At 50.7% G+C, this 27,656-nt stretch overlaps 14 protein-coding genes across 14 annotated transcripts; 7 read left to right on the top strand and 7 right to left on the bottom strand.

Moving 5' to 3' along the window:
• Window positions 1–133: 133 nt before the first annotated feature.
• Window positions 134–544, top strand: IAR55_000811 (uncharacterized protein; the record flags this gene model as incomplete). The annotated part of the gene is made up of 2 exons (XM_066943944.1): window positions 134–257; window positions 402–544. The coding sequence occupies 2 exons, from the start codon at window positions 134–136 to the stop codon at window positions 542–544; spliced, it is 267 nt and encodes an 88-aa protein (XP_066805145.1).
• Window positions 545–856: 312 nt separating this feature from the next.
• Window positions 857–4,521, bottom strand: IAR55_000810 (OPT family small oligopeptide transporter; the record flags this gene model as incomplete). Its single annotated transcript, XM_066943943.1, has 9 exons — window positions 857–936; window positions 1,002–1,125; window positions 1,183–1,456; window positions 1,519–1,775; window positions 1,837–2,379; window positions 2,442–2,683; window positions 2,742–3,199; window positions 3,253–3,367; window positions 3,429–4,521. The coding sequence occupies 9 exons, from the start codon at window positions 4,519–4,521 to the stop codon at window positions 857–859; spliced, it is 3,186 nt and encodes a 1,061-aa protein (XP_066805144.1).
• A 4,712-nt stretch (window positions 4,522–9,233) lies between these two features.
• IAR55_000809 (uncharacterized protein) lies at window positions 9,234–9,660 on the top strand (the record flags this gene model as incomplete). The annotated part of the gene is made up of 3 exons (XM_066943942.1): window positions 9,234–9,375; window positions 9,452–9,568; window positions 9,635–9,660. The coding sequence occupies 3 exons, from the start codon at window positions 9,234–9,236 to the stop codon at window positions 9,658–9,660; spliced, it is 285 nt and encodes a 94-aa protein (XP_066805143.1).
• Window positions 9,661–10,028: 368 nt separating this feature from the next.
• On the top strand, window positions 10,029–11,133 carry IAR55_000808 (uncharacterized protein; the record flags this gene model as incomplete). Its single annotated transcript, XM_066943941.1, has 5 exons — window positions 10,029–10,317; window positions 10,435–10,506; window positions 10,569–10,651; window positions 10,720–10,953; window positions 11,017–11,133. 5 exons carry the CDS (start codon window positions 10,029–10,031, stop codon window positions 11,131–11,133), a joined length of 795 nt encoding a protein of 264 aa, XP_066805142.1.
• Window positions 11,134–11,246: 113 nt separating this feature from the next.
• Window positions 11,247–11,977, bottom strand: IAR55_000807 (uncharacterized protein; the record flags this gene model as incomplete). The annotated part of the gene is made up of 5 exons (XM_066943940.1): window positions 11,247–11,296; window positions 11,360–11,478; window positions 11,540–11,630; window positions 11,751–11,885; window positions 11,968–11,977. The coding sequence occupies 5 exons, from the start codon at window positions 11,975–11,977 to the stop codon at window positions 11,247–11,249; spliced, it is 405 nt and encodes a 134-aa protein (XP_066805141.1).
• A 448-nt stretch (window positions 11,978–12,425) lies between these two features.
• Window positions 12,426–14,016, top strand: IAR55_000806 (uncharacterized protein; the record flags this gene model as incomplete). Its single annotated transcript, XM_066943939.1, has 5 exons — window positions 12,426–12,570; window positions 12,650–12,892; window positions 13,096–13,268; window positions 13,347–13,397; window positions 13,510–14,016. The coding sequence occupies 5 exons, from the start codon at window positions 12,426–12,428 to the stop codon at window positions 14,014–14,016; spliced, it is 1,119 nt and encodes a 372-aa protein (XP_066805140.1).
• Window positions 14,017–14,275: 259 nt separating this feature from the next.
• Window positions 14,276–15,149, bottom strand: IAR55_000805 (uncharacterized protein; the record flags this gene model as incomplete). The annotated part of the gene is made up of 6 exons (XM_066943938.1): window positions 14,276–14,361; window positions 14,416–14,485; window positions 14,631–14,700; window positions 14,833–14,889; window positions 14,954–15,002; window positions 15,146–15,149. 6 exons carry the CDS (start codon window positions 15,147–15,149, stop codon window positions 14,276–14,278), a joined length of 336 nt encoding a protein of 111 aa, XP_066805139.1.
• Window positions 15,150–16,103: 954 nt separating this feature from the next.
• IAR55_000804 (uncharacterized protein) lies at window positions 16,104–16,989 on the bottom strand (the record flags this gene model as incomplete). The annotated part of the gene is made up of 2 exons (XM_066943937.1): window positions 16,104–16,416; window positions 16,499–16,989. The coding sequence occupies 2 exons, from the start codon at window positions 16,987–16,989 to the stop codon at window positions 16,104–16,106; spliced, it is 804 nt and encodes a 267-aa protein (XP_066805138.1).
• A 473-nt stretch (window positions 16,990–17,462) lies between these two features.
• On the top strand, window positions 17,463–18,400 carry IAR55_000803 (60S ribosomal protein eL37; the record flags this gene model as incomplete). Its single annotated transcript, XM_066943936.1, has 4 exons — window positions 17,463–17,500; window positions 17,782–17,855; window positions 18,057–18,135; window positions 18,292–18,400. The coding sequence occupies 4 exons, from the start codon at window positions 17,463–17,465 to the stop codon at window positions 18,398–18,400; spliced, it is 300 nt and encodes a 99-aa protein (XP_066805137.1).
• Window positions 18,401–18,768: 368 nt separating this feature from the next.
• Window positions 18,769–21,299, bottom strand: IAR55_000802 (uncharacterized protein; the record flags this gene model as incomplete). The annotated part of the gene is made up of 4 exons (XM_066943935.1): window positions 18,769–19,707; window positions 19,784–20,107; window positions 20,161–20,406; window positions 20,478–21,299. 4 exons carry the CDS (start codon window positions 21,297–21,299, stop codon window positions 18,769–18,771), a joined length of 2,331 nt encoding a protein of 776 aa, XP_066805136.1.
• A 281-nt stretch (window positions 21,300–21,580) lies between these two features.
• IAR55_000801 (uncharacterized protein) lies at window positions 21,581–22,951 on the top strand (the record flags this gene model as incomplete). The annotated part of the gene is made up of 8 exons (XM_066943934.1): window positions 21,581–21,652; window positions 21,729–21,760; window positions 21,829–21,946; window positions 22,047–22,067; window positions 22,134–22,216; window positions 22,290–22,424; window positions 22,480–22,583; window positions 22,863–22,951. 8 exons carry the CDS (start codon window positions 21,581–21,583, stop codon window positions 22,949–22,951), a joined length of 654 nt encoding a protein of 217 aa, XP_066805135.1.
• A 177-nt stretch (window positions 22,952–23,128) lies between these two features.
• Window positions 23,129–23,880, bottom strand: IAR55_000800 (uncharacterized protein; the record flags this gene model as incomplete). Its single annotated transcript, XM_066943933.1, has 3 exons — window positions 23,129–23,385; window positions 23,499–23,619; window positions 23,704–23,880. The coding sequence occupies 3 exons, from the start codon at window positions 23,878–23,880 to the stop codon at window positions 23,129–23,131; spliced, it is 555 nt and encodes a 184-aa protein (XP_066805134.1).
• Window positions 23,881–24,326: 446 nt separating this feature from the next.
• Window positions 24,327–25,988, top strand: IAR55_000799 (uncharacterized protein; the record flags this gene model as incomplete). Its single annotated transcript, XM_066943932.1, has 10 exons — window positions 24,327–24,351; window positions 24,485–24,585; window positions 24,678–24,761; window positions 24,863–24,880; window positions 24,944–24,997; window positions 25,063–25,156; window positions 25,218–25,365; window positions 25,452–25,587; window positions 25,718–25,800; window positions 25,880–25,988. The coding sequence occupies 10 exons, from the start codon at window positions 24,327–24,329 to the stop codon at window positions 25,986–25,988; spliced, it is 852 nt and encodes a 283-aa protein (XP_066805133.1).
• Window positions 25,989–26,399: 411 nt separating this feature from the next.
• IAR55_000798 (40S ribosomal protein eS19) lies at window positions 26,400–27,628 on the bottom strand (the record flags this gene model as incomplete). The annotated part of the gene is made up of 4 exons (XM_066943931.1): window positions 26,400–26,520; window positions 26,673–26,883; window positions 27,128–27,270; window positions 27,606–27,628. The coding sequence occupies 4 exons, from the start codon at window positions 27,626–27,628 to the stop codon at window positions 26,400–26,402; spliced, it is 498 nt and encodes a 165-aa protein (XP_066805132.1).
• Between the last annotated feature and the right edge of the window lie 28 nt (window positions 27,629–27,656).

The raw sequence follows: 27,656 nt of genomic DNA, 5'->3' as shown, positions 1-27,656 counted from the left end.
ATTTTAGTGTACATATATACCCCGGCCCTCTCTCTCTAATCAATCGATCCCTCCTTTTCCCTTCTTCTCTCAACACATCACACATACACACACCCCAATCACTTACACAACCCCCCAATCACCAAATCAAACAATGTCCATCCGAGCCGTCATCGTCACCCTCTTCGTCCTTGTGGCCCCCGCACTGGCTGCCCCTGCTCCTGCCGCCGCCGCCGAGCCTTCCGTCAAGGCCGAGTACTTCGGTAGCGGTTCTGGTGGTGAGTTCGAATCACGTCTGCGCCGAGGGGTGCAATCGCTGATCAAACGTCTATATTTGTGTTGCCAGGTTTCCCCTGGTAAATTTCTCGACTAGAGTCGTTGCCAGTTTCCACATCGGATCTTTACATCATCTCTTCTTGTAGGTGCGCTTTTCACTCGGTTCACCCGTATGGACTTCGTTGCCGAACTTACCCCGGTCTTGGTCCCAACGCCTAGACACATGGTGCTGACATACGCCTGCTTGTCCCTTTTAGCAAAGCTGTTGTCAGGTCGGGTGAACGGATAGAACAAGGAAAAGACGGAGCTTGATTACTAGAACAACTTAACACTCATTGTATGCTACTCTGTTAGCCTCTTTGTCTTGATACCACGTACATGATATCTCACGCAACCCAATAAAATCTCGTTGCCTTGCTCGTGTGTATCAGAGAACAGTTGATATACATCGCGCGGCCACAAATAAGCATAAGCCTAATATATACACTCAACATATGATTATTGCTTCAGAATCAAGAACGTGACCGTGATAGCGGCATAGAAACCCGTAAGTAAACCAAAAATATTGACACACATATACTCCTCGGTCCTCGCTAGACAATCAGATCTTCCAAGTATCTGGACCAAATCCGGTAGGTGGTGCTAAACGATGTGTTGCGCCAACACCGTTCCAGTCGGCAGCTAGACAGCATCGAGTTAGTGAAAGGTACAGCAGAGTTGATTTTGGCAACCAGCGTCACACTCACTATTTTGATACACGTTGTTGCCCCACCATGCCACTGACGCGCCGGGCAGGTCGAGAACAAGGAAGATTACGATCGCCGAGAGGGCCGTACCCACATCCATCGCAGCCGACAGGACATAATTATACTATTTGTTCCATGAGTGTCAACGATCGTCCCTGTCCGAAACAAGTACACAGCTCACCTTGGACCACCAGGCGAACTTCTTCCTCCTCAACCAGAACTGGAAGATGAACCCTGTTGCGAGCCAGCTCGAGTAGTTGATACCACTTGCGGGTGGCATGTACAGGCCGCCGTTGAATATGACGGGCAAGTTCAGGTTCCTTAAGTTCGACTTTGGGAATTTGCGAACCCACAGCCAAAGTGGTATGGGAAGGATCGCACCAGCTAGCGCAGCGAACACCTGGGGGTAGTACATCGCGCCCTTGCTGAAGAGCCGTTCGGGCCCAATCAATCCCCTACCCAGTATTTGTCAGTTAATGAATGTCATACACCTGACGCAGACTTGAAAAGAAATTACCAAATGATGGTCGAGGTGAAGAACGTCTTGGTCATAGCACACGTAAGGAGGGACTTTTGACGAGCGGAACATATGTCCGAGACAGCCGCAAAAAGGAGCTCCTTGGTACCAGTCTGGACGAAACAAGCCAGAGTCGTTGCGCTCAATTGGGCGATAAATGTTGCTCGAGGTGGGACCTTCATGTAATGACCGAGTTTCTGATCCTGTACGAAAGACAGACCCTCAATCAAAGTTTGTACGGAGAACACCTTGAAGATCTGCAGGTTTGCAAATGAACGGTCAGCGTAACGTGGACAGCAAAGAACGCAGAGTACTCACCATACTCGGTATCGGTTGCCCCTGGAACACGAAACCAGGAATGAGCTCCGCTAACAGATTGATGGCAATCTGCTGAGATGTCATCGCGAAGACAAAAGCCGCCGGGATAAAGTAAACGAAGGGAAGGAGGATACTGATCAAGTAGCCCCACACTGGAAGGCCCGTATGGAAGACTTCGATACAAACGATTCCGATCACGAGGACGAAGACCAGAAGGGACGCGTACCACCAGTCGGGGACTTCGGGATACTGTCTCATGAGTTTCATATGGATATCGTCTGCTTCCGTCTTGATGTTCCTCACAGATCGCCAAAGCCTCGGTCCGTGATATAAAGCGGTGTGAACGAGCAGACTGGTGGCTAGGGCGAAGGCGAGCATGAAGGTCATTGAGAAAGTGGCGGACAGGTAGACGGGGGAGTACTCCGCATAAGCTGTCCTGTTGAGGGTGACCTCCGGAGTGAGAACATTGAAAATGTCGTAAGACTGGCCGAATCGATCGGCAGCCTGTATAACGTTGATAGGTAGATATGCCGTTTGCCATACCTGTGAGGATATGTGTCAGATAGTCAAACAACGAGCAGGCACGCATATTGGTGTGGACTTACATTAGTATAGTATAGAATAGGCGCTAAAATCCAGTAGAAGATAACGAACCCCAAACCGATGTTCACCTCTGCCCACCAAGGAGCAGCCAAGGGTGACCCGATATAGGCGATCTGTGTCCAATCGAAGGTGAGAATGCCCATACCCAGCCCGGTCGAAACACCGAAGAGCTGAGCCACGACCGCATTGTTCGGGCGGATCCAGCAAGCCCAAGAAAAGTATGAAAGAGCAGTGAAGAGGAAGCCTGGGGAAGCAATCAGCGTCCGTTACTGTCTCGGTTGAGTGCCCTTCTTCAAACTCACCAGGCAGGAAGTACCAGGCGAAGGCTCCAACCCCAGCGTAGATCAGGAATTTGAATCTGCTCATGCCACCAGTGAATCCATCTTCTTCCGCGTGAAAGGTATTCAAATTGGTTGCCACGACCAGATTTCCTGGCCATATCATTGACGCCGGCCATACCACGAAACGTCTGCTTATTCCGGCGATGCTGAAACCGGTAAGTTGGGTAGCGAGAACTAACAGGATCGCGAAGCCGTAACCGAAATTGTGTTTATAGTATAGTTCGCTCGAAACTGTGGCATATAAAGCGTAGGCGGGTCCAATAGCGACGTTCGCCATCATGACGATGATGGTGTGCTCCTTGATATTGAACGGACCAGGGTTGAAACTGAAGTCTCCGCCTCCTAGCAATCGAGGCAAATTGTAGGTCGTGATTGGGAGAGCCCAAGCGGCGAGCTTTCCGGCTGGATAAGACACGACTCTGAGGATGACGTGAGCATCGATCTCATGGAGAATGACTTTGCATGTACTCACTGAACAATAAGGGGAGTGATGTACGGCGCAGGCTGTCGGAAGTGAAAGAAGGTGTTGGCACCTGAAGCGATCACGGTGAAAAACAACCCCAACACCCAAGCTCGTAGAGTCAAGGCTACAACGCTCATTTTAGTGGTGTCGTCCGTAGATGGATGTAAAAGAAGCTCTGTGCTCACCAGGCATTTCGGGATCGTCGATATTGGAGACGGAAACCCGAACTTCTGGGTAAGGACTGTCCTCCTCGACCATATCCATGTCGACACCTCCCATACTTCCTTCGCCTTCCTCGCTTCCTTCCTTCACACCACCCATACCGTCTCCCCAAGTAGTCTTTCCGTCCGCCACCGTCATGTCTCCTGTGAGTTCTGTCATTCCATAACTGCCCCGACTGTACCCTCGCTTGGTGCCCGCCTCGCTTTGCACCTCACTTTCCGATATAAGAGGAGCAGAGGAAGCCATTCTCCTGTTTCCTTTCGGCCTATTGTGATGAGATGAGGCGCCATCGGAGAATGCTGAGTCGTAAGAAACATCTGACGTAGCTGATGTCAATTCGGTCGTTGCAGTCAAAGTAGTCGTAGCAGTATCAGGTTTGCGGAAGTGCATTCGAGCCGCGAAAGATGATCCACCCGTCCCAAGTCGACGCGACTTGCCCGTATTTGACTTGGAATCTGCCTTTGAGCTTGCAGAGAACGCGAATACGGAGTTATTGGGATTGTATCGACCGCTGAGGGGAGGCGGGTGCTCCTTATCGTATGTCAATTCCGGAAGATGCCCGCCGATGTCTATCACGCCAGTGGGTGTGGGAACCGTGTCGTTGACGCTGCCGCTCATTGGGGTATCTCTCAACCCTCTCGTGCCGTGTGTCTCACCAGTGTTGCCAGTCAACGGGGGCATCAAAGACATTCCTGTATTTGGTGCCGATGAGGAGAAGTCCGACAGTGTTCCAGCGGGGGCGGCACCTGTGACTGGCCTGTGGAAAGCGAAGACACCCTCCTCCTCTGATTCTTCCTCGTCCTCCTCGTCATCATACTCCTCCTCGTCTTCCCCTCCCTCTGGATAAAACTGTCGATCCGGTAAATCCTCGACAACTGCTGTATCCAAGCGCGCTGTCGGCACCCTTCTCTTAGCAGGCCCAGTCCGAGGCCGTTTGCCCGCGGATGTTGAAGGCCTTTCAGCAGAGGTCGAGGGGCGATCAGTAGGGAAAGGCTGATCAGCAGAGGTGGAAGAGGTCGTCGGTGGTGGTGTTTGCGAAGGTGGGGAGTCGGACATAGTGCAGATTCCCAACGGATTGGACTAGACAGAGGTGAGGTGTGGAGTGTCAGCCAGGAATCGACATGGATGAAAGTACTCTAGCGTTGTAGCGTTGAGAAGGTGGGTCTAGAGGTGCACATGCGGCCACCTCCTTTCGCTTACTTGACTGGAAGAGGCAGTCGGAACGGTGCGGGCCCATCATAAACAAAACTTACCTATGGATCGGACTAGCACCCTGCGGGTGGTCTAGCAATGTAGATGGAGATCTGATTGATATTCGGGATTATTGGATGGGAGGCTTGGAGCGTGAATGGTCGTAGCAGTGGTTGAAACCCGAATCGATCAATCCAAGATGTCGCGCTTGTGCTAGACCAGCTAATACAATCTTATCGTATTTGCGCGATGAAGCTGATCCACAAGAAAGGTCGGTACAATGTGATACGTGATCAGAGTGGAAGAGCTGATATGCTTTGCGCGAGTGTCGAACGATGAGAAAGCGGAGTGATTATGGAGTGGCGCGAGAAGAGATAGGGATGGGCGTTTCGATTGGGTTCTGGGAATGTGCTGTATGTGAGAGCGAGCGTTGTCGATCGAGGTGGCTCGCAATGCTGCGTGGACGATTGTCGAGGCCGCTTTGTGTTATCTCAACCTCCCCAAGGTTATGAAAACAGTAGGTGAAGGTGCGAGCAAGTGATCTTGGAAGTGATGAAAGCGTAAGATGGGCACCACCAGCTGTCGCCCTCGTTCGTTCGTTTTGTCTCGGTGTAGTACCAAACTCAAGGTTATGAGATTCCCAAGGCACCGAGAACTCTCCCGACGTTGAGGTGGTGGAGGCAAGAGGGCAAGAGGGTGAGAGGGCGGAGGGGAAAAAGTGCCGTAGTAGAATGGGTTGAAATGTACGAGATTGGATGACGGTGAGTGTGAGACTCGACTATCAAACGACCGACTGTTTGGGATGGTGTGAAGAGCGTGATCATAGGTACATGCATGCATGAGGTATTCTCTTCGTGCGATTTAATTTTTCATCATTGTTCACTTTGCTCTCCCTACCCAGAAACGTGGTAGACGGTAAGGTGGCTATAATCATCGTCCGTGGGGGATTTCCCCTGATGGAGCGGGCTGCGTACGATCGTTTTCGGGCGATTCAATGTCCGAACGGAGCCTCGCTGCCTCAACAAACAAACAAAAATGAATATTGATGACACCCCATCCAACGAGCCATTTCAGGATCCCGACCGGAGTGGTCTCTCGCAGAAACGGTTCCAGAACATTGAGCACTGCTGCGGGAGTGCAGCCGCGATGTATGGGTCCGAGCATCCAGGTGTCCAAGCATCCAAGCATCCAAGCAGTTCATACCCTCATAGAGCAAAAGGGGCAGAAGATCGACGTGGCAAAGACACAGGAAAGCCTGCAGACACGCCGGCCCAGTCAACTCTGCTGCCGTGCTCTTGATGCCCTGGCCACCCTCAGGTTTGAACAGGTGTATGCCATTAGGTATTCCCTGAAAAAGACGAACAAGGTTTATGGGAGAGAAAGTGAAAAGGGATACCATGGCCGCTTCCAGCCATTATGAGTGTTGGCTCGCTTTCTCTTCACTACACGTCGTCCACCCTCTAGGCCAGACAGATCTCAAAAAAGGTCCTACATGACGACGATGATGATTTCGTTCGGGTCGGCCCAAGCCTCATGACAGAGCTGTCGCTAAAGCTGTACCTCGCGCCGAAACTAGTGTACCATATCGTAGTAGGCCACACAAATGAACCATCATCATGTTGGGATAGGTGGGATAGCTCGTAGTATTTCGCCTGATCCGGCCCAAAGACGCGTAGTATCTATCATTTGGAGTGGGAAGCGACTGAAAACAAAAACATTTGAAAGATCCACTCTATTCCCGACACGGACATCTTCTCCTTTTTTTTCGCTTTTTACGATACTAACTTTACGTGATCCGCCTCAGCAGGCTACCATGGTGCCTTAACGGACACCCCAGATCTATGACCAGCGCGGTACGAAAGTGGCAGTACTTGGCAGAGAAACGCACCACCGCAAGCAAAGAGTCTCCAGCGACCTGGTATCCATGGCCATTCGTCGACGGATACCAGGAGTATTTGTGTTCGGTACGAAGGTCGAAGACCACAGCCACTGAGACTCGAGCTGACCGAGATTCAACCATTGTACACAGATGATTTTGCTATAGCAGAACGCGATGCAGTTCAACAGGGATTTTTGCACCAAGCTCCGAATGACAGTACAAACGGGTCTGTTTGTCGGTTTAACTCTACCTGCGATCGCCAAGATCATCAGCTGCAAAGAACTGGAAAGGAGGGTACGGCGCAGAGAATATCGATCAGATGACTGCCAACCGTGACCAAGGGAAGATATGATCTGAGCCTTTTCAAGCCCGGGCACGCATCTTCACCAAGCCCCCAACATCTGGACTTGCTTCTGCCGTCACGTGAACGTGCAAAGATTCTCTTTGCACTTGGCATGCGGACTTCGAAGAGCTGATACCGTTCTGGTTGTTGCCAGGGACCTGCTGAATCGGTGACGGCATCCTCTGACCGCGGCCACGTACCGGTGTACAGATCGGTGATCGTTATTGGACGCAGCCGGCCATGCCGAAACATAAGTTATAGCAGTCCGATGTCGTGGTGTTTCTTTGAAGGATTCATATCGAAGTGGAACACAAAAAGTCTTGCAGATCGTTGGCTATAGTTCTCTGGACCAGCTTGCCTCCCAGTGATTACGCAGATCGCTTGGTCTTGTAATTACCTCACCCAACCCACATCATTCAAAGGAAACCAGACCTGAGATATTCACTCATAATGTATGACGCGTAACAGTCGTTGCCAGGCTCGCCAGGCTCGTGAGCAGTCAGGACCATCAGCTACATGTCCCGCTGTGACAGAGTGAAAGTTTCATCGTTGCCAGCCGTTAAGAAACGGCACTGGCCCGCGCCCGGCCCGGAGTGATCGTGACCAGTTTCCACGAGTGACAACTGTCTGGCTCTCTCGAGGTCATCCTGACTGATCCCAGACCTACGTTTTACTTCCTTGCAGTTGCTACCGAAAACGACTCGGCTCCGACGGTAAGATCTTGGGTCAATACAGATGGGATCATGTTGATAAAAGTTTGATCGCGTGAAATCCCCCATCCTTGCGCCAGGGTAGTTCCGGTCGTCATCAAATCCCAACAATCTGTCGTTAAGCTCTCACAGCCATACAGGAAAAGTATAACGTCTTTCCTTGCGTCGATATCCTATTGCCCCGATAGTGTTAGATCGCTTCCGGAAATCAGCATCTGGTATCACATTCGCTCATCATTAATCGCCAAGTGTCTGGGTCGATCGAACGCAGGAAGATATAAAGCCTAAAGTATACAGTACCTATTGCGCCTTTTGGCGAGTTTTGGCTAGTTTGGCTCTGCTACTACTATCAGTAGATGGCCATGGTAAAATTGCGAAGTGAACACAATACGATCTCAATCTTTTCTAGCGGACGGGATCATTTGCGATGAATGACAAAGGGAGTCGTATGACTGTCAATTCTGATCTGTCTTGAGTCAATAGTGAAGGAAGAGGTCGATAATTGTCGACGAGGGTATCAAGGATGGCAGATCGGAAGTACGTACCGCCGCAACAGTATCCATTTGCTTGATTCAATGTCTGAGGCAGTAGGCTGTAGTCACATCCTTTTTGGTTCCGTCCTAGGTCGCTTCTCCAACTATAGCTAGTCAGAGGGAGTACGTACGCTCAAGTCTTTCCGACAGCTTTCACCTCTTCGTGCAAGGCGCGGGTTGCGTAGCTACCGGTAAACGAAACGGAACGGGTTCAATTATACAGCACTCGCACGAGCACAACTTAGAAGCTTCAACCATTCCAGATCTCGCGAAATGATCACCGTAGACGTGAAAAGGGGATGTCACCCATCGCCCTTCAACGACTTTGAGACTGGATATAAAGGTCATGTCTCACGTTAACTCGCTTTCCAAGTGTCGATTATCTTCGAGGCACCAAACTGTAACAGCGGACTGACAGTCAATACTGTAGCTATATTGGAACTAACGTCGACGTTGCGCTGAATCGATCCCTCTGTCTGCCACTGACGTCGTCTTAGACTCGATGCCCTACAACAGTACGTCTCTTCGTTCCATCAGCTGTCTCATTTTCGAAAAGGTTGTCTACTCGTTCGCTTCCTTTGGCGATAGCACGATCGTCGCAGTGCCGAGATGTGGTATGTCGTACCTTTGATCATCCAGCAATGGGATCACCTAGTCACAGGAACTCCATGAAACCACCAGAAGATCTACAGACCCCAGCCTTCCGAAGAGAGTCACATCAGCCTTCCTGTGTGTGGCTCCAAAGGGAACATTGATTAAATCAGCTCAACTTTGTCAAGGGAAGGCGCTCCAGACCAGACCGGTGGATACCTCTTTCCTCTTTACCAAGAAACAAATTGCTGATCGGAAGAGCTATCGTCTTCATTGGTGTCCTATAAAGATGTGCGAGTCCAGCTCCTTCCCTTTTTCTTTCTATCCGTTCACTATACTACCCACCCATCCTGCTCTGTCCCTCAGTTTCAGGCAAGTTAAGCCTCTAAGACCTCATTGCTTCTCATTCGCACACTTGCCCCTTCATCTATCTTTCGTTCCGGAGGAACCGTGCAAAATATAGCCCATTCCACCGAGATCGATCACCAAGCACGAGTCATAGATCAACACGAAGTGTCATCATGAGACTCTTGTCTATCATCCTCACTATTTTCTTATCGTCGGCTGGCCTCGCAGCCCCACTACCACTATCAGAGCCTGAGGCGTCTGTTGTGGCACATGCCGAGGCATCCGCAGTCACCGCCCAGTGCTTCGGAGGAGGATGTGAGTTGCCAGGAGTCCTTGTTGAAAAAATTAGGCCCTGTGGCAGTTCGAGGCTGACACTGTCATGCTCTGTCAGGCAAAGGTTTCCCGTGGAAGAGGGATAAGGAACGAGACATTGTTCCACGGGCGACCGTCCTGGCGGCAGAGAGAGCTACACCATCTAGCGTCGAGGCTGAGTGTTTCGGGGGTGGATGTGAGCAGAGCTTCTTTGAGGCTTGTTCTAATAATTGGAAGCCAGGCTGATCACTTGCTTGGACAGGCAAAGGATTTCCCTGGAAAGCCTGAGTACAACACGATTCCCAAGACACGACCGGCTCTGCCAATTCCCCGTTTTTAGCTATGTTTCCCATCCCGTTTTTTCAGTCGCCGTATAGATCGACCGCATTTAGTGGCTACGTAGCATATCGAAGGCTACTCTCATGCCTGTAGAGCGTATACGTGTCATAGATGTGAAGAGAAACAAAAGTCGATAGACGATATGTTATGTTATTCCCGTGCCCAATAAAATAGCCACACTGAGAGATGATTTGATCCCGCCAGCACGCGAACCGGTTAATTCGTTGAACCGGTCAATGAACACTGCTATTCACCAACAACATTCAACCTTGTCATTCACTTCATCACCTGTAGACAACCACTCGCATCCGAAGACGATGCCATACCTGAACCTCAGTCGACCGGCACCGACAGTCTGGCAGATATCTCTCGCCTCGCCACCAGACAATAGACTCACGCCGCCCCTCCTTTCAGAGCTACTCGAGAAACTCGATATCGTAGAGACCGAATGGCGTAAAGCAGGCGGAGGTTTGTTCGATCCCAAACATCGAGAGGGATACGAGGGGAAAGGCGCTGGGTCTTTGATCATCACCAGCGATGTGGATAAGTTCTTCAGCAATGGTCTGGACTGGGCGAATAGTCTTAAGATCAAGAATTTCTTCGAAGGTGAGCGAAAAGGAACTGAATCGAAGGTTTCCTCCACGAGCCTTTCACTCACATCAGTCTAAGACTTGTGTATTCGAACGCATGATGAGTAGAGAGCTGACATATACTATACCGCAGAGATATTTGACCCGGCCACATGGCGACTTCTCACCTTCCCCCTGATGACCGTCGCAGCGATCAACGGTCACGGTGAGCCAGCTAGCTCGTTGTGCGCCGATAGCGCTGCATCTAACGATATACGACTCACTCAGCTTTCGCCGGAGGGATGATTCTGGCTCTGTGTTGTGATTACAGGATCATCACTTCCGGAAAAGGGTATCTATGTATGAATGAGGTACGTCTATTCGACGGTCAATCGAGATTAGCAGCGCACAAGTGACTCGTCGTCTTTCTCCTCCAAAGGTGCAATTCGGATCCCCATTACCCAACTCATTCAACGCACTCCTCTCCCTCCGGATCCCCCATCCTCAACAACAGCGGGACACTCTCCTTGCGCGAAGATGGACACAGAAGGAACTGCTGGACATGGGGTTGGTGGATGAGGTGGTAGACCTTCCAGAAGTGGTAACGCGGGCGGTGCAAGTCGGTCAGAGAGAAGGTATCAAGGTTGCAGCGGGAAGTTGGGGAGCGATTAAAGTAGGTCCACAGTGGTATAGATTAAGATTCTTGCGAGCAAGATCTGGCTGATACAAGGTCCAGAGGGGCATGTACAATCCTGTACTTGAAGCGTCAAAATCCTATCGACCGCTCAACCTACCGCCTCAAGAGGAGAAAGAGTTCTGGGACAGGGTCGGCAGAGATAAGGCGAAGCTGTGAGGCGTACGTGTGCTAAGCTGTACAGTAGCTGGTTGATGATCAGGGGACATGTAATGTAGTATATGTTGCGAATGCTTCTCGGAGCGCACTCTATAGTCTACGATTCTAGATGACTAAATAACGTAGTGACCTCTTTGAGTGAGGGTCCAGATCAACCCGGTCCCTGTGAGATAAGGCCTGAGGATTAACACAGGTCATGTAGCTGGCTTGAGCATGAACGACTCACAGCCGACGATGAGAGGACCGATGGAAGCTCGATTCGGCTTGACAGAGCCAAAGACGAGGAGTTCCGAAGTGAAGTGGAAAGTGGCGAGGGCGTAGGTACCTATGGCAAGGTAGTATGCACTGTGGACGAGCGAATGGGTCAGACATGTTGGTCTGAGGTAAGACTGTTAGAATGACTCACGACCTGTCATGGATATTGTACGCCGCCATAGCCCTTATGAGACTAGCGAGCATCGTCCAAGCTCCGAAGATCCTCCCAGCGAGAAAAGTCACTATGAGCTCATGATCAGCCATCAAATGATATGAGTGACCTTCATTGTCCATGTCGGCGTATTTGATATTTCCAGCAGTCCTCAATCACCTCAGTCTGATGCTAATGCATATATACTTACTCTCGTCCGCTTTCCCTGCATACACCTCTTTGCTTTGCCACAGGACGAAGTAGTTCTGGATGGCATTGTACGTCCCAGCGACCGAAGTCAAGAGGAGCCAGTAAGGGAGTAAACCACTAGAAGCTGAGGGGAGGACTGTGTGCGCGCGAGAGTGAGAGGAGCTGTCAGTCCTGCAACTTGATGCACTTCTGTATGCTTGCAGAGATGTAGAACTCACTCGCAGACATGATGCGGACGATATGACAAGACGTCGAGATCCGAAAGTGACCGGTCTATGCGATCAAGGCGACTTACAACACAAGAAGGAGACAGTGATAGTTGACTCATTGCGACGATTTCAACATCTGTTTTTCTGTTGTTTCCCCTCGTCTTCTCCACTTTCGGCTCATTGAAAAGTCTCCGTCGCGCATTCACTTCGTTTGTTTCATCTCATTCACTTTCTATTCAGCTCTTCAACGTTCTCATCTCAAAACACTCACTGCAACATCGCGATATCGATACAACGCTGTCGCGGTCGATCCGATTCCACAAATATAGTGTACATATATAGCAGCGGTATCATATCACATGCTCGACCGCCGAAGAGTCGAGTCGAGTCCCTTCCTATAACTTCCCATCTGAACCTCCCTGGCCTGATCTTACGGTGTCTCTGTTTCGACACTGGGCCAATTCAAGATGGACTCGATACAAAACGGGGAGAGCAGTAGATCTCCTCGACCCAATGGAGTCGCGAATGGAACCGTGCGCCGAGATATGGATGTGGATATGGACGGAGGGGAAACTCAGACCAAGACCGAACTCATCCTTCCTCAATGGGACAGTATGTTTCATTATCTTACTTGTTATCACCCATTGGCATTATGACTAACCTACTCTCCCCTCTTCGCTCTCACAATCAGTCCCACCTCCTCGACCACTGCACGCATCTCTCGATCTCATCTCCCTCCTACACCTCGACGAACTGTACAATACCTATGTCCGACCGTTTGCGGATTTCAACTCGGACGAAGCGAATCCTGTCCAAGGTCAAGGTCAAGGTCAAGATGGGGAAGGGGGAACCGGCGCAAAGGGTCAGAGGAAAAAGGGACAGTTCAGAAAGAAGATGGAAAAGGGATATCAACATCTCATAGAGGATTGTATCGGTGAGCGTGCACTGGATCATTGGAACCATGCTCTTTTCGTCATGCTGGCCACGGCGGGGTCTCATCATGTCTTATACTCGCTCTGTCAACTTTCGTCGTCTGGCTCAGCGAAGTCCGTTTTCACAATCGTCGAACCAGACTTTTATGTCATGACCGTTACCCTCAACGTCTACTAAGGCTGACCGGTACCGATCCATCTACAGATCCTACACCGTTGGGGACCAAAGGAGACAACCACTCGCTACTTCCTCTGATACCAGATCTCATGCATCCACCAGCCGGTCCACCTCCAGGTCTCTTCTCAGGACCAATGGAGATCATGTCTGCGGATACGTTCAAGGTAGCAAGGTTAGAAGCGGGAATGAAACAGGATGGTGTGAGTGGAAACGAGTTATTAAGCTTGTGACCAATGACAACGATGATAGATCCAGTGCTGATGGGCATTACGTCGTAGTATGCTGGTGGGACCAAAGCAGGGGTGAAAGAAGCAGAAGAGCGTCGACGAGTGAGTTCAACCTCCTATATTCCACTCGCTTGCTGTGCATCCAGTATCGCTGTCGGGAAAGTCCAAGGCACCTGCGATGCAGATTGCTGATATTATGCGGCTTGATTCGCAGAGACGCCGCATCCCAAAAGCTGCTACTACAGACCCCGCTCTTCCTTCACCGGGCGGTGCACCCTCCCCCTCGATCGCCCATCTCGCCCATCCTCTCTCCACTCCTACACCCGGGACACCATTGCTACCCGTTCTCCCACCATATAAGCCGAATTTCTCACTGATTGCAAATCGAAAACCTACCATTTTCCCCAGTCAACAAGGCGCACGACCTTTCCCGACATCAGGACCAGGGTCCGCTTCAGGACCAGGCAACCCCAACTCCAATGGCAACGGAAGTGGAAATGCAAATGGACAAAGGAGGTATTCACCTCACAAGCGACCTGGTTCCTCCGATCTATCCTCCCAGAACGGTCAACAGAAGAAAAGAGCGAAAACGTCAGGTGTGGGAAGTAGATCGGCGAGTCCTATGCCTTTACCTCCGCCTCCAAGCGGCCAGATTCAGGGTGGGATGGGTCCGGCTGGAAACAGGATGAAACCTTCCATGAGGGGCAAGACGGAAGGGTAAAAGAGTAGATATACACCGAGACGATGTTAGAAGACCTTTCAGAGTCAGAGTGGCAATTCAAACGCAGGGGCGGTAGCGGGAGACACAAGAGTGTTATGTTGTATATCAGAGGTTTGAGTTTGCGAGCAGAATCCCGGTTTCAATAGAATCAAAAATAGACGTGATCATCAATAGCACTTCCTTGCATCTCGTCATAAGTTCATGGATCACTCGTTTGTTTCCCTTCATAATGCGGACCTGCATCGGCAGTGCCAACCCTCTAGTACTGACCAGACTGGTTGAGCGCCTCGATAGCCTGCTGCTTAGCGTGCCTCTTGGCCTCCTCTCGGTCGTAAGCGTCGAGACCTGGAAACATCATCGTTGTCAGTATGGTACAAGGGGAAGACTTCAATCACTCACCCTTGGTCTCGAAGAGCTTGTCAACCTCAGCGGCCGCGAAACCAGCGATGAGCTCCTTGGCGAAGGCGTGCTATTGTCGTGTAGGTAGAAGGACAAGAGATGATAGCAACAAGTGACGATGATGGACGGGACAAGAAGCGGGGATGGGAAGATGTTCCATGACCCGATCAGTATGATGTGCAGCTACGCTGTTGGAACTGCCGGAATAGACTCACGCTTGGGGGCTGACCGTTCTGAGCGCAGTGCTGCTCGTATGCCTTCATGGCCTCGAAGCCGGCGGCACCGCTTTGCGCAAACTCCACGTCAGCTCAGGGTTCTCAAGGGCAGTGGGTTGCAGAGTGGACGTCGGGGGAAGGTGGGGGAGAAGTCCGCTTCAAAGCTAGACATGAATGAGATAGCGTGAACAGCCAAACTCACCCGATGAGCTCGTGAGAGAGCTTGGACTTGTGCTCGGGGTTCTCGGGGTCGATACCGCTGGAGAGGAAGAGAATCGTCAGTGTTTTGTGCCGCGTGGAAATTGGTATGTTGGCAGACTCACTAGACCTGGTCTCGACCAGAAGCGTCGTTGTTGAAGAAGTCGAAAAGTCCTGGTGGGAGGAAGTATGGTCAGCAACGGTGACGGGTGGATCGTGTGTGTGTGTGTGTGTGTGGAGTGAAGTGCAGACAAGTGTCGGCAGTGGGGCATAGTAGAAGCTGATGGTGTTCATGACGAGTCGAGATGAGCGCTTACCCATTGTGATTGAGTTTGATTGGAATGTAGCGTAGTTACGAGGAAGTCGATGATTCGTGAGTCGTTGGGAGAAAGAAGAAAGAAGAAAGGGTTGGTTGATTGATCCTCTTTTATATACATCTCTTCGTCCCGGCTTCTGGTGTTATCCATGTGCCGCGTGGAAAACACCGTCATGGGGAGTGGGAACAAAAGGGGGAAAAGGACCTAACTGTGACAGAGTAGTAAAGTGACACGGTTCACATCCTCAGGGTTTGCGTCACTGTCCATATGTCTCCTCATTTCCGCAGGATGTCCGTACAGCTTTCCAGTGCACCGTTTACTGACTACTGATTGCTGGTACTGCACCATGTCAGGCTATACAGCTGCCCTCACTTTGATCCGATCCGACAGGACAACGACAGTCATGGATGGACCCCCCTCCGACTGACACAAACGTCCTCCGACTCCATCATTCCATCCCGCCCCATGCTATAGTTCATAGCTCCACGCGTCGTGAAAGAGCACAGCCATGATGATGATGATGACAAGGAGGAGACCCTGTCCCCAGTCTGAACACGAAAATAGCATAGCAAACCCGCCCGCCTGTGTGGAGAGATTCTCTGACGTAGTAGCGAGAAGAGTGCGGGGTAAATTTTGTTCCTGAGGATAAATGTGTGTATAAATAGATTCTCAAGATTCGGGGACTTGTACGGTAAGTTTGATTATTTGGTAAAGGTGTGATTGACATCATGATCGACACCCAGATCTGGATGACCTTCTTCCATAGGGAGTGCATGCTTTCTATGATCCCTGCTGCAGAAGTAGTATTGATTGATCCTTGTCGCCAACGAAGAATACCTGCGATGAGAATTGACCTTATACGCAACTATGATAGTCTGCTGCACTCTCACAGTCAAGTCATTCTCCTGCTCACCAGACAAGTCAGATCGCAGTCTCAACTCATGCATATGTGCTACATCTAGTCTCTCTTGCCATTCTTACCAACATCTCTCCGTATTCCTGCAACATCCGTTGACTGCGCCGCACCATTGCCCTCGCCAAGTATCAAGCATCCCTCGCCCCACCCTCCAGGAGCATCTCCTAATTCCCAACCCCCAACACCGCCAATCCCCTCCCATACGTACTCTATCCCACTTCGTATTCTACCGATCGAAGAGTGAGGGTGATGCATAGGGATGTATTCAGTCAGAGCGAAGTAGGCTGAGCCAGCTAATAGACCTGCTCCATAGCCTGCTATGATTTGTATCGGAGTGTGATAATGCAGGTGCCATCTGGGCAAGGAAATGGTGGTGAGCAGTCGTAGAAACATGCTTGTGTAGATTATGAAACTTGATCTGAAGACAGCCCACTTACCTGGAATACGAAACGCCAAGAGACCAAACCAACAACCCAAGAACATATATCCCATTCCTCCAATTTCTGACGATCTCCCTCTTCTTCTCCACTGCACTTTCCCTTCCCGCGCTTCTCTTCGCCAAAGTGAAGGCATATCCTATTCCCCAAGCTACCAGAAATCCAGCAGCTTGCGAATGACTGCTCGGCATTCCATATCCTGTCCCCACCTCGCCCCAGCCCAGATAAGGTCTTTCGCCCTTGAACACTCTCTTCAGTCCCCAAGACAAGATCTCGTTGCCCACTTGACCACCCGCGAGAAGGAGTATGGTCAGACGCCGTGTGAAGATCAAGAGGGTGAAATAGGATACGAAGAGGAATATCGGCGAGAGAGAAAGGAGAGTCAGGGGGATCGATAGGGGATGAGACGGGTCGTAGAGGATGTGAGTGAGGGAGAATGATTTGAGAGGTGGTAAGGGGGAAAGCGCAGCGTTGGGGTCGAGGGACGACATCGCCTAGAACGGGTATGTCGGGAGGGGCAGGTATCTTTTGATATTTGCTGATGCACTCCGTGCCGTTCTCTGTTCTGCCGTTCGTCGCACCAAGCCAAATGAATATCACTCGGTAAACATTCAGTGTTCGTCCTCCACCGCGTCGAGCTCTTCAGTCTGAAGCGCTTACACGTGGATATTCCTCTACAGTGAATAATTTCAATTCAATCCCTGATGGGCCCAAAAGCCAAAGTCAAGCTAAGACTACTTGGCGCCACAACCAAATTCCGACGAAACTCTTTTTCGGCGTTTTGAGGTGTGGCACAAGTTTCCCAATTTGCATTCTCACCCATTCTCCTCTTCCTCAACCCTTCACTCGCTCCGAGCTGGCTGCTCGTCGCTCGCTCGCTTCAGCTTTGCTTCGTCTCTAGCTTGACTTTGTCTGATTCTCCTTTCTCTCTCTCAACCATCAAGCTTTTTTCAGACCGTTCAAAATGGTACGTCCCTCGCTCATACTAGCTCTGCTTTCGTCGTGCGTGTGGGGTGTTGTGCTGATGAAATTTTCCATTCCAATAGTCGAAAGTACGTATATGATCCCTCTCATCCCAACTGTTTCTCCTTCGCTCTTCGGAGTGAAGGAGGAATCCCTCTTTGGCACACAACCAAGACCAAAAAGCTGACGGAAGGTCTTCTTTGACCTGGTCGCTGTTTCTCATTATTAGGGTACACCCTCTTTGTGAGTCTCTTCCCATTTACAATTTCTCACATCGAGCTGGGAGCTGATATTGGACTTTTCCCTTCCCACTTGTTCAGCGGTAAACGACACTCCAAGTCACACACCCTTTGCAGGCGATGTGGACAGAGGTCTTTCCACAAGCAAAAGCACAGTGCGTGGGGTTTCTTCTACACTCATGAAGTCGGAGATGGGGAAAGGGCGAAAGAGGAAAGCATAGGAGGAACCGATCTGGCATGGGAGATGGGCGATGTGATGAGCTGGTGGAAGTAGCTCATCGCGGGGATGGTTGGACGAGAAGAACAGAGAGCAAAGACAAAGGGAAGCTGACGCTTCTCCCTTCTCCCATTTACAGCCTGTGCTCAGTGTGGTTACCCCGCTGCCAAGTTGAGGAGCTTCAACTGGGGTCTCAAGGCTAAGAGGAGAAAGACTACGTGCGTTATGTTCTTTTACTCGAATCCGACTCGGATCCTTCGCTGACAACATGTTACCTTTCATCTTTTCAACCGTACATTCACTCGATCCGACCACTGTACATTTCGCACCGCCTAACTGAAAACTCACATTCCCCCCTGCGTATCACCCAATAGCGGTACCGGCCGTATGTCCCACCTCAAGGACGTCAACCGACGATTCAAGAACGGCTTCAGGGAGGGTTCTTCCGCCACCAAGAAGTCCAAGCCTGCTGCTTCTGCTTAAACCGAAAGTCGTCTTATGCAACTTTTGGAGAAGATAGAGACGTCAGGATCTTGGGTCGAAGGGGGATCGATAGCGGGCACGATGATGATGTATTCATATAACCCGTCTGCGTGTGACTAGGCAGGATCAATTCTCATTCGCACAGTGGAGGTCCTGTACACATTGGTCACAAGGTGCATTAAAATTGCTTTTACATGCCTTTGGTGCTGAATACTATGTCCAGCTGGTTGATCTTCCTCGTTCTCGCGTAGCTGCTAGATTCTCAGCCATCCAATCCTCTACTACTCCAGAACAAGCCCTTTCCCAAACATGGCTTCTCCTCCACGTCAGACCACCATACATGAACTGCCCATCGCTGCTTCGGACGTTTACTGATATTCCCTCTTCAAGGTCCATACACTTCCCTCATTCTTGTCTGCCACGGCGTTGAGCCAGCCAAGGAAGAGCTTCTGATTCGCGTCCATATGGACACCCGAATCCCTGATCCTGTTCCTAAAGGCCTTGATGACCTGACTGGATTCCACACTTTGGTTTCCTGGCTTCTTGAACCACTCCAGAACTTCCTGCTTCGTAAGCATTCCTTCAAAAGGCGTGGTATCTTCAGGTGCTGGGGTCGGTGTCGCGGAACCCTTCTTCTTCAGTTTCTTCTTGGGTGGTAGTCTAGAAGCATCACCGTTCGATGTCGATGTTGCATCTGCGACGCCTGCACTCGCAGTTGGAGAGGTCTTACGTTTGCCTGAAGGCGACGGTCCAGCGCCAGATCTGGAAGTCTCCTTGACAGGCGATTCCGAAGTGGTCTTGCGCTTAGCCTTGTTCTTCCCAGGTTGCGACGAAGAAGGCGCTGGCGAGGCATCTCGAGTGGAAGGACCTGACACCGAAGCGGGACTCGATCCTTGTGCCCCAGAGGGCGGTGCAGGACTAGCAGCTCTCGAAGCGGGACTACTAGCTCTGACAGCAGGACTGGTCCCTCGACCGCCAGTGTTTTCAGGACTGGCAGCACGCCCACTGAGAGGACTGCTTGCCCGTCCTGAACCATGAGGCCGAGGGCTAGCACCACGAGTGGCCGCTCGTTGTGCAACCAGTGCGGCACCAGAGCCGGGCGGAGCGGTGTTGGGACGCTTGGAATTGGACACATGCGCTCGACGACCCGATGGGGACGAGGTGCGCGCTCCAGAACCGCGAGATGGTGGACGAGAGAGTCCCTCGGGAACAGGACTATTCCTCCGTTTATCACCATCTTTTTCCTTCTCCTTTTCTTTCTCCCTATCCGTAGCCTTGCTGTTGACCGACTCGGTATCAGAATCATCCTACGATCCGTCAGCCTCCGTTACATACATTCCCATCACAAATCGAACAGCCGACAAAGTCAAGAGTCATACTTACAGAATCCTCGTCTGTATCCAGGAAACCATCGTTTTCAGTCGGGTTTTCTTCCCTCCGCTTCTTCATGATCTTCCTCAACTTCTTGCCTTCATCGTTGAGCTCATTGTCGCCGAAGAGATCGTCTTCGTCATCGTCCGGTCCAATCTGAGGTCGATCGCCAACGTTGGCGTTCGCCAATCTAAACTCCTTCTTTGATCTCTCTTCAAGTTCCTTCGCCTCTTCCTCTTCATTGACATCGCGATAGAAGGTGTTGTTATCGTCATCATCTTGGAATCCCTCAGCTTCATCAAAGTCAAGCTCTTCATCAACACCGCCCTCAAGTCCCTACAATAGCATGTTCAGATCGATAACACGGATTGGGAAGAGGCTTGACTTACACGTTCCGCAAGCCGACCTTCCCGTCTGTAGTCGTCGTCATATTTCTCCTCTTTTGGCTTTCGATCAACATTCAGCCCCTTGATCTGCCGTATTCTCCCTTCCATCCGAGCCGCGCGTTCTTCCATCTCTCTTTCCACCTTTACGCGGGAGGTTGAGCCTTCTCCGCCGTTGCCACCGAATTGGTTGGGCCCTTCTGGTCTTAGACTCCATCGATCGTGGATCTTGTGTTTAGCTTGGTGCTCAAACTGCGATGAGACCAGTATCAACATGAGAGCGAACAGGAAGAGTAGTGCTTGTAGATGATAAAAATACGCACCAATTTGTTCGCAGCATCAGGATCCAGAAGCTTGAACGGTCTTTCTGGATCAAATCGATAAGTCCTTCCCAGTGGGATCATCTCGAACCCTTCTCCAGTCCCATCATTCATCAAGAGCACCTTCGGGTGTATGCTCGGTGCCTGCATTCGTCCTACCCAATGTTCTGGTACACTTGGCTTCTCTTTCGGGTTCCCACTTTCCAACACCCAAGGTAAAGCTTCTTCTCTTCTCAATCTCATGATCTCTATGTCCTGATGGAACACCTCCTTGGTACCCTTTTTCATCTTTCTTTTCTTCTCTGGTGGTTCTGTCCCTGGCGCATGTCCCACCAATGACATGTCCACTTCTGTCTTTCTTTCAATGATCGGCTTACCCTCATGATCCATCACATGTTTGCCTTCGCTGTCATACACAAACTTGCCAATGATCTGGCCCGCACCGTCGGTAGCAAAGATAGGCGGAGCTCTTGGACCAGGTCGCTTTCTATTCATCAGGATAGGAGAGGTGATGTCTTTCGGATCGACGTCTTTTCCAGTGTTCAATCGCATGATATTGTACCGAAGTCCGGAGCGTGAGGCTCCAGAAGAGAAGATCTTGATCTCTTGGATATGAGGGTTGGGTTCCGATTTGACATCGGGTTCAGCTTTGAGTGAAGAGCTAGCTCCATTGGACGAGGGATGACCACCACCGCCAGTGAGAGTCGACGATGCCGGCGAAGGAGCATGCGATTGACTTTGGGCTATACGTGGGGCGGCTCGAGCAGGAGCGACTCGTGGTCGACGGTCCTTGTCCCTTCGCTTTCGGATGAAAGCTTCGGCCATGGTGAGTCGACCTTTGAGCTAGCAGACTGAGGTGGTGTCCGGAACAAAGCAGACCCAACTGCACAATGAAAGATTCATGAATGCGGATTGAGAGCAGAGCGATGATGCAACGCGTACGGAGGGGAAGAGACGAAGCCACAAGCGGATATCACCGTCAACTCCGGAACTTCTCAAAAGCACCCATTTAGCACCCATTGAGCACCACTCTTTTACATGTCATCTCCATCTCTTTGTTGTCGTTCCTCCCTTCTGACCCCCATTTGTACATTCTGCAAACAGCAATGGCTTCTTCCTCTAGCAATCTAGACTCGGTGATCAACAAGAATGCGGCAGATCTGGCTAAAGAATTGGAGGTGAGTGCAGGACAACCTCCTGTCCCTATCTTCTAACCTGGGTGGACGTTGACTGATCATTCGTTGCTAACATCAGGTGGAGCGGGTACTGAACGCATTCAAACTCAAGTGAGTGTGGGCGCGGTGTGCTGTTAAAAGAATATCACGAGCTGACGTCTACTTGGCATAAAACTCAGCCCCTATGACATCCTCGACTTGCCCATACTCGCGACTGAGGCCGAGATAAAGAAGCAGTACCGTAAGAAATCTTTACTGATCCATCCGGACAAGTTCAAGCATGAGAGGGGTCTAGAGGTGAGTCAGGGTCAAGAACGTCTTTTTCGCATACTTGTAGTCATGTCCTCGATCAGGTGCTAACGGTACTTGTCGTTGCTTTGTTTCGGTGGCAATATAGGCGTTTGACTTTCTGAAAAAGGTCAGTCCAGTACTCATTGCCACCATTAGCAGAGCATCAACTGATGTAGCAGCAATCAACAATCAGGCTGAGGATCAGCTATCTAACCCCGAATCGAGGAGAGAAATTGACATGATTATGACTCACGCTCGTACACAAGTACTGAAAGAGTAAGTGTTGCGTCAGTTCAAAGGAGTGGCGACGCAGTGAGAGCTCCCACGCTGACTTTCAGATCAATGATAGGGTCCTTGGAAGTGGATACTCTACCAATATTCCAGATGACGATCCTAGATTGACGAACCTGCGACCGCCTCTCGATCAACAAGTACGAGCCAAGGGAAGAGAGATTCTGGTAGAAGACGAGCTGGCACGCAGACGGTGAGGCTTATCGACTACATTTCACGATAGCATTTATACTGATTAACGCTTAAAGGAAAACAAAACTCGCATATGCTAACGAGGGGGCTGAAAAGGCCAAAGCCGAGGCAGAAGTCGCTGCACGGAAACGAAAAATTGAAGACCAGGCCAAATGGGAAGGTGAGCATCCCCCCTATCCCTATCGCATCCCTTCTTTTCCTTTTCCCGCCGATGTCTCTTAGAGCTGGTCCACTGTCCCTGTGGGACTGTTGGCGGTCAGAATCTTACGAGTGTTTGGTGTACAGATTACAACACGAACATGACGTCTTCCACGTATAATTCCTCCTCCTCCTCTGTCACTTACACTACACAAAGAAACGGACCGCTGACACGTGGTTTGTCTCTTTCTTTCAATTTTGGCTTGTCTCTTGGTGTTGGTGTTCGTGTTGGCACCGGTAGAACGACGAGAAGATCGAATTAAAGATTGGAGAGATTTCAGTCACAAGAAAGTGAAGAAGAGCAAGAAGAACGCGCATGTTTTGGGATGAACCCATCCGCCGCACACGCCTTCGCAAGCTATATGGCACGTCTGTTGACGACCTTGATCCGGTATTGCATCGACTTTGTATACAGTAACATATCATGCGCCTGGCGTAGCATCGTCCCAGTATGATAATAGATAAGATGACTATGCATCTTCCTGTAATATCTACTGTTACAATGCTTCATCCTCGTCCTAAACCTACTCTTGCTCCTGCCGCCAGAGTCCTCTCGACTTGATTTGCAGTAACGAACCATCCCAGGCCCTTTTCGTCGCCATGAGTCGAGATGGGATACTTGAATCTCCCAATGAACGTGTGTGATCCTGAAAAGACGTGGAGGTGAAGATGTGGGACCGAAGAGAACGGTGGGATGTGAAAGCCCATTTTCGGCGGAGGGTCCGGTGGTACTAGTCGTTCTGCGAGAGAGGTCATTGATCGGACTGATGAGCAAGGTCATGATCGTCAGTCAGTATGCGCGATCAATGTAAGTGAATAGAAGGACGGGCGGTAACGACGCAATTTGGGAGTGAAGGGGAAGGGAGCGGTCGCTCACGAAGTGGTAGATGATCTGACGTGAGATCTTTGACAGAGTCAACAACATGTTTTCTGGGAATCACGAGTAGATGAACCTTGGCTCTAGGTGTTCGATCGTGAAAAGCAATCAACTGATCATCCTAATCTCGCAACAAACATTGTCAGCGAAACAACTCGAGTACTGCACATGTATATATGTTTCGAACACATGGTGAAACGCGCACTTCGTAAGTCACCTTGAACCCTTTCTGGACAGAAACATCACAGAAAGTACATCCTTGTATCTGCTCGGGTGGTGTCTTCGGGCTGATCAGGATTGGACTTGGATCTTGATTCGAGGTTGAGGTTGAGGTTGATGGAGACGATGGAGGTGATTCGAAACACGACAAAAAGCGAGGCATGTGTTCAACGGAACCGGTCCGATCTGATGATTTCCGCTGCAGGCTGCAGACTTCGTCCTCCAAGTTCTCGTCTCTATGTCGCTCGGCTCGATTCGATCCAGGAAACGCTCTGTGGATTCTGCACTCGAAATCGTGCTTCCCGAGGAGCCATGCGTGGGTCAGTCAGCTCGATGTTTGAAAATGAAGTTATCCTCAACTGAAAGACAGTCGCCATATGGCTTTTGACTAATTTCGGCGTCTGCTTGATCTCATTTCGACGACGTCATGTGGAGGTTGTCTCGACAAGTGGCTCATCTTGAAGCGTTCAGTACAGAGAGTAAATACAATCCACCATGACTTATCTCTTCCGAGATATAAGAGTATCAGCCCGATCTATACCTGTCCACCCAAAGCGGTCCTTCTGCGGCCTCAAGAGAAGTATATCAAACACACCGTATCAAAACAGGATGAGTAGACATCCTCCTTTCAGCGGTAAATGAGCTTCTTCTTCGATATCCGTCCTTTTGTTAGTGTTACGAGCCAGAACCACGGACCGACTCTCCAGCGGCGAGCTCGGTAGAAAGCAGGACCAAGTGCTGACCCCTGTCTTGACACATATATGTAGAGGTCGAAGCTTCTCGAGCCGACTTTGACAAGTCTTTCACACCTTCCACTACCAAAGTCCCTCAACCGGGCTTCCAGCCAGGTCAAGGGCTGAACGATCTCGTACGTGGAACATCCACTCTCAACTCTTAGACGTAGCCAAGCGTGGTGTCTCTGCGGGAAATCGCACGATCACTGACTCGCCCGATCTCCAGCCCTATGCTAAAGACTTCGAACCTACGGTGGGCAAGTTCAGGAGCATCGTGCCGGAAGATCATGCAGGTGCCGATGTGTACAAGGTGAGTCCTATCCTAATCCTCGACCATGTTGCGATATAGTCGAACGAAGCTAGCGTGACAATGCTGACAGAGAACTAAACGTGACTTTGCTGGTGTTACAGATGATGATATCGAGTATCGTAAGTGACAGTAAGAATCGTTCTACAAGGGCATGGCTGACCAGCGCTTTCCCGTTTTCCTAGACGCCTAGACCTATTGCGTTCTGCTCTACTCTCGGTTCCGACGGTAAAGCGAATGTAAGTCTCATCGATCTCGATCCTCTTGCCATGTCCAAGCGGCCAATCGCTAACACCTGGCCCAGCTTGCTCCTATGTCATACTTCGCTGCTGTGGGACACAACCCCCCTACCATCATGGTTTCCATCGCGGCCGGGAAGCTGTCCGACGGGTTGAAAGGTGACTTCGTCCCAGCTTCCCTCACGTGAGTTCAAGCGCTCATTCGATCCATCTCGCACAGACACAAGCCACAACATCAAAGCTCAGAAAGAATTCTGTGTATCTATCATCTCTGAGCCTTTCCTCGAAGCGGCAAACTATACGGCCATTGACGCGCCGTACGATGTGGATGAGTGGGCACTATCAGGTCTCACCCAAAGGCCTTCCGAGTGAGTCCATCCTTGGACCGGTCCATCATCCCGGTCTCGACACGATACAGAGGTCTGACTGGAAGCTGATCAACGTTGTTGCATAGAACGGTCAAACCACCTCACGTGGCCGAGTCCGCTTTCTCGATGGAATGCGAACTGCTGCATGATTACGATCTGATAGGGGATCAGGGGAAACCTACTCAATCTGTGATTCTCGGCAAGGTCAAGCGATTCCAAGTGGTGAGTATGCAATCTACAAAATGCCAGAATACCCCTTCACCATCCCTTCTTCCCCGGACCTATTTGTCAAGCATGACCCTCATGGACTGGTCGTCGGCGTGATGCTGATGTCCTTTTTTTCATCTCGCAGAAAGAATTCGTGCTCGATCCAGAAGACCAGATGAAGGTGATGACAGAGAAACTAAGACCGATGTCCAGGCTCGGCGGAATAACGTGAGTGGCCTGTCACTCACTGCAGGCTTCTCCGAGCTTGTAGACGAGAGACAGTTCAAGCTGATATGGGAGATTTCAGGTACGCTCGTACCACGCAAATGATGGAGATACCTCGACCTGTATGGGAGCAGGTGAAGGACACCCCTGAAGTCAAGGCTGCGATCGAGAAGGGTGCCAAGAAGATCTAGAGTGGTAGAGCAAGTGAAGACTACTCAGTATATTGTTTGAGAACCATGTTTTGTAGTGGAAATGAAAGAAGCGGTGTCATTGACATCCTGAGGGATTGCAGTGAAATGGTGTGTTGTGCTTGAGGTACCAACAAAACTCATTAAACAAGCGGGTCGATCCCTTCGATAGTTGCCTATGGACGTAGGATACGCTCCCCGTTGCGAACGCCCAACACGACCTTCGCTCGATTAATTGTCTCACAGATCAAACATGGGGCCAAATGTCGTGCCCTTACCCGCCCCACACGCTCTGAAAAGAATTGCAAGCAAGCAAGCGTGCTGTGTAATAATCGCATGACGGTTGAATCATAACGAAACCGTGACCGAGAAAGAGAAAGGAAGCTGCTCATGCCATTAGAAGACGAACTGATTTTACTCCTCGTCGTCAGCCTCCTCCTCGTCGTCGTCCTCCTCTTCCTCGTCGTCCTCCTCCTCTTCCTCCTCGGCTCGCTCAGCCTCAAGGACAGCAGTGGCAATACGGTCAAGGTCTCGCCTGGACAAACGAAAAACAGAAACAATCAGCGCTGCCGTCCCATTCAATTCCGTTCCATTCCCACCGAACCAGACCAGTGCAGAATACACAGACACGAAAGTCGAATGCCTACTCCGACCTGGTTTGGGAGTCGATGAACGCCCGACACTCACATTCCATCCTGGCTGATCTTTCGTCCACCATCGGGCGCAGCCTCGAGCACACCGATCTTCTCGAGAGACTGGACCACGGTCCTTTGCACACCGGTGGCAGAGTCACGGTGGTGGGTGGGTCGGGTACCTCGTCGGTTCTTGGAACCGTGAAGCTTGGCGAGAGCACCGACACCGACGTGCTTTCGGAGGTAGATGTGTCGGGCGACGGCGGCTGAGAATGACGAGAGGTCAAGTGGTCAGTATGCCTGTCCGTTTCGTCCTCCAGATCCAACCGAGGAGAGAGAGATACAGGAGAGAGATACAAGGGTGATACCAGATCGATTCCAAGGTGTGTGATATGGGTTTACTCCTTCGTTTAAACAACGCAGCAAGGACACCAATATCGCAACCTCTTCATCCAACATGGTAACCTCCTGCATTCTCGTCCTCTCCATCGAATGGACAGCCCCACTCACCAGCCCTCACGTAGAACCAGTCCGGGTCATAAGGCGCCAACTCCTTTTGGGGACCGGTCTTAACAATGTCGACCCATGTGGGGATCTCGAGTTTACCGGATCGCTTGAGATGGGAAGAGTAAGCCTTGATGAAGGACTCGGGGCTGTTGGTGGGTGATTGAGTGTTTGCGAATTGGCGGGACAGATGTGTGGGTCGATGAGTAGCCGGTCGATTGGAAAGAGGGGTGAGATAGCGCGAAGAGACAAGTACAAAGTCAGCAGAAGTCCCCAACAGCCCTGATCCTTCTCGCCCAGCGACGCCGTTCCCTATAACGTCCTCTCGAACATTCCCCATGTCGCAACATCTCTCTCCATCCTCACATCTCCGTCCCTCGTGCAAAGTCCTCCGATACACCTATCCCACCAATGTTCCCTCTCCATCTGCTCAACCCTTCTCCTGACATTTCCTACTGATGTTTATCAGACAGATCCCACTCACCTGATATCACGGACACCGGGCATTTTGGATTGTTTTTCTTTGAAGGATAGA

Source organism: Kwoniella newhampshirensis, chromosome 2 (genome assembly GCF_039105145.1).
Source record: "Kwoniella newhampshirensis strain CBS 13917 chromosome 2, whole genome shotgun sequence".
Classification (NCBI taxonomy): Eukaryota; Fungi; Basidiomycota; class Tremellomycetes; order Tremellales; family Cryptococcaceae; genus Kwoniella; species Kwoniella newhampshirensis.
Note: the sequence above shows the minus strand (reverse complement) of the source record. Positions and strands in the feature narration are given on the sequence as shown.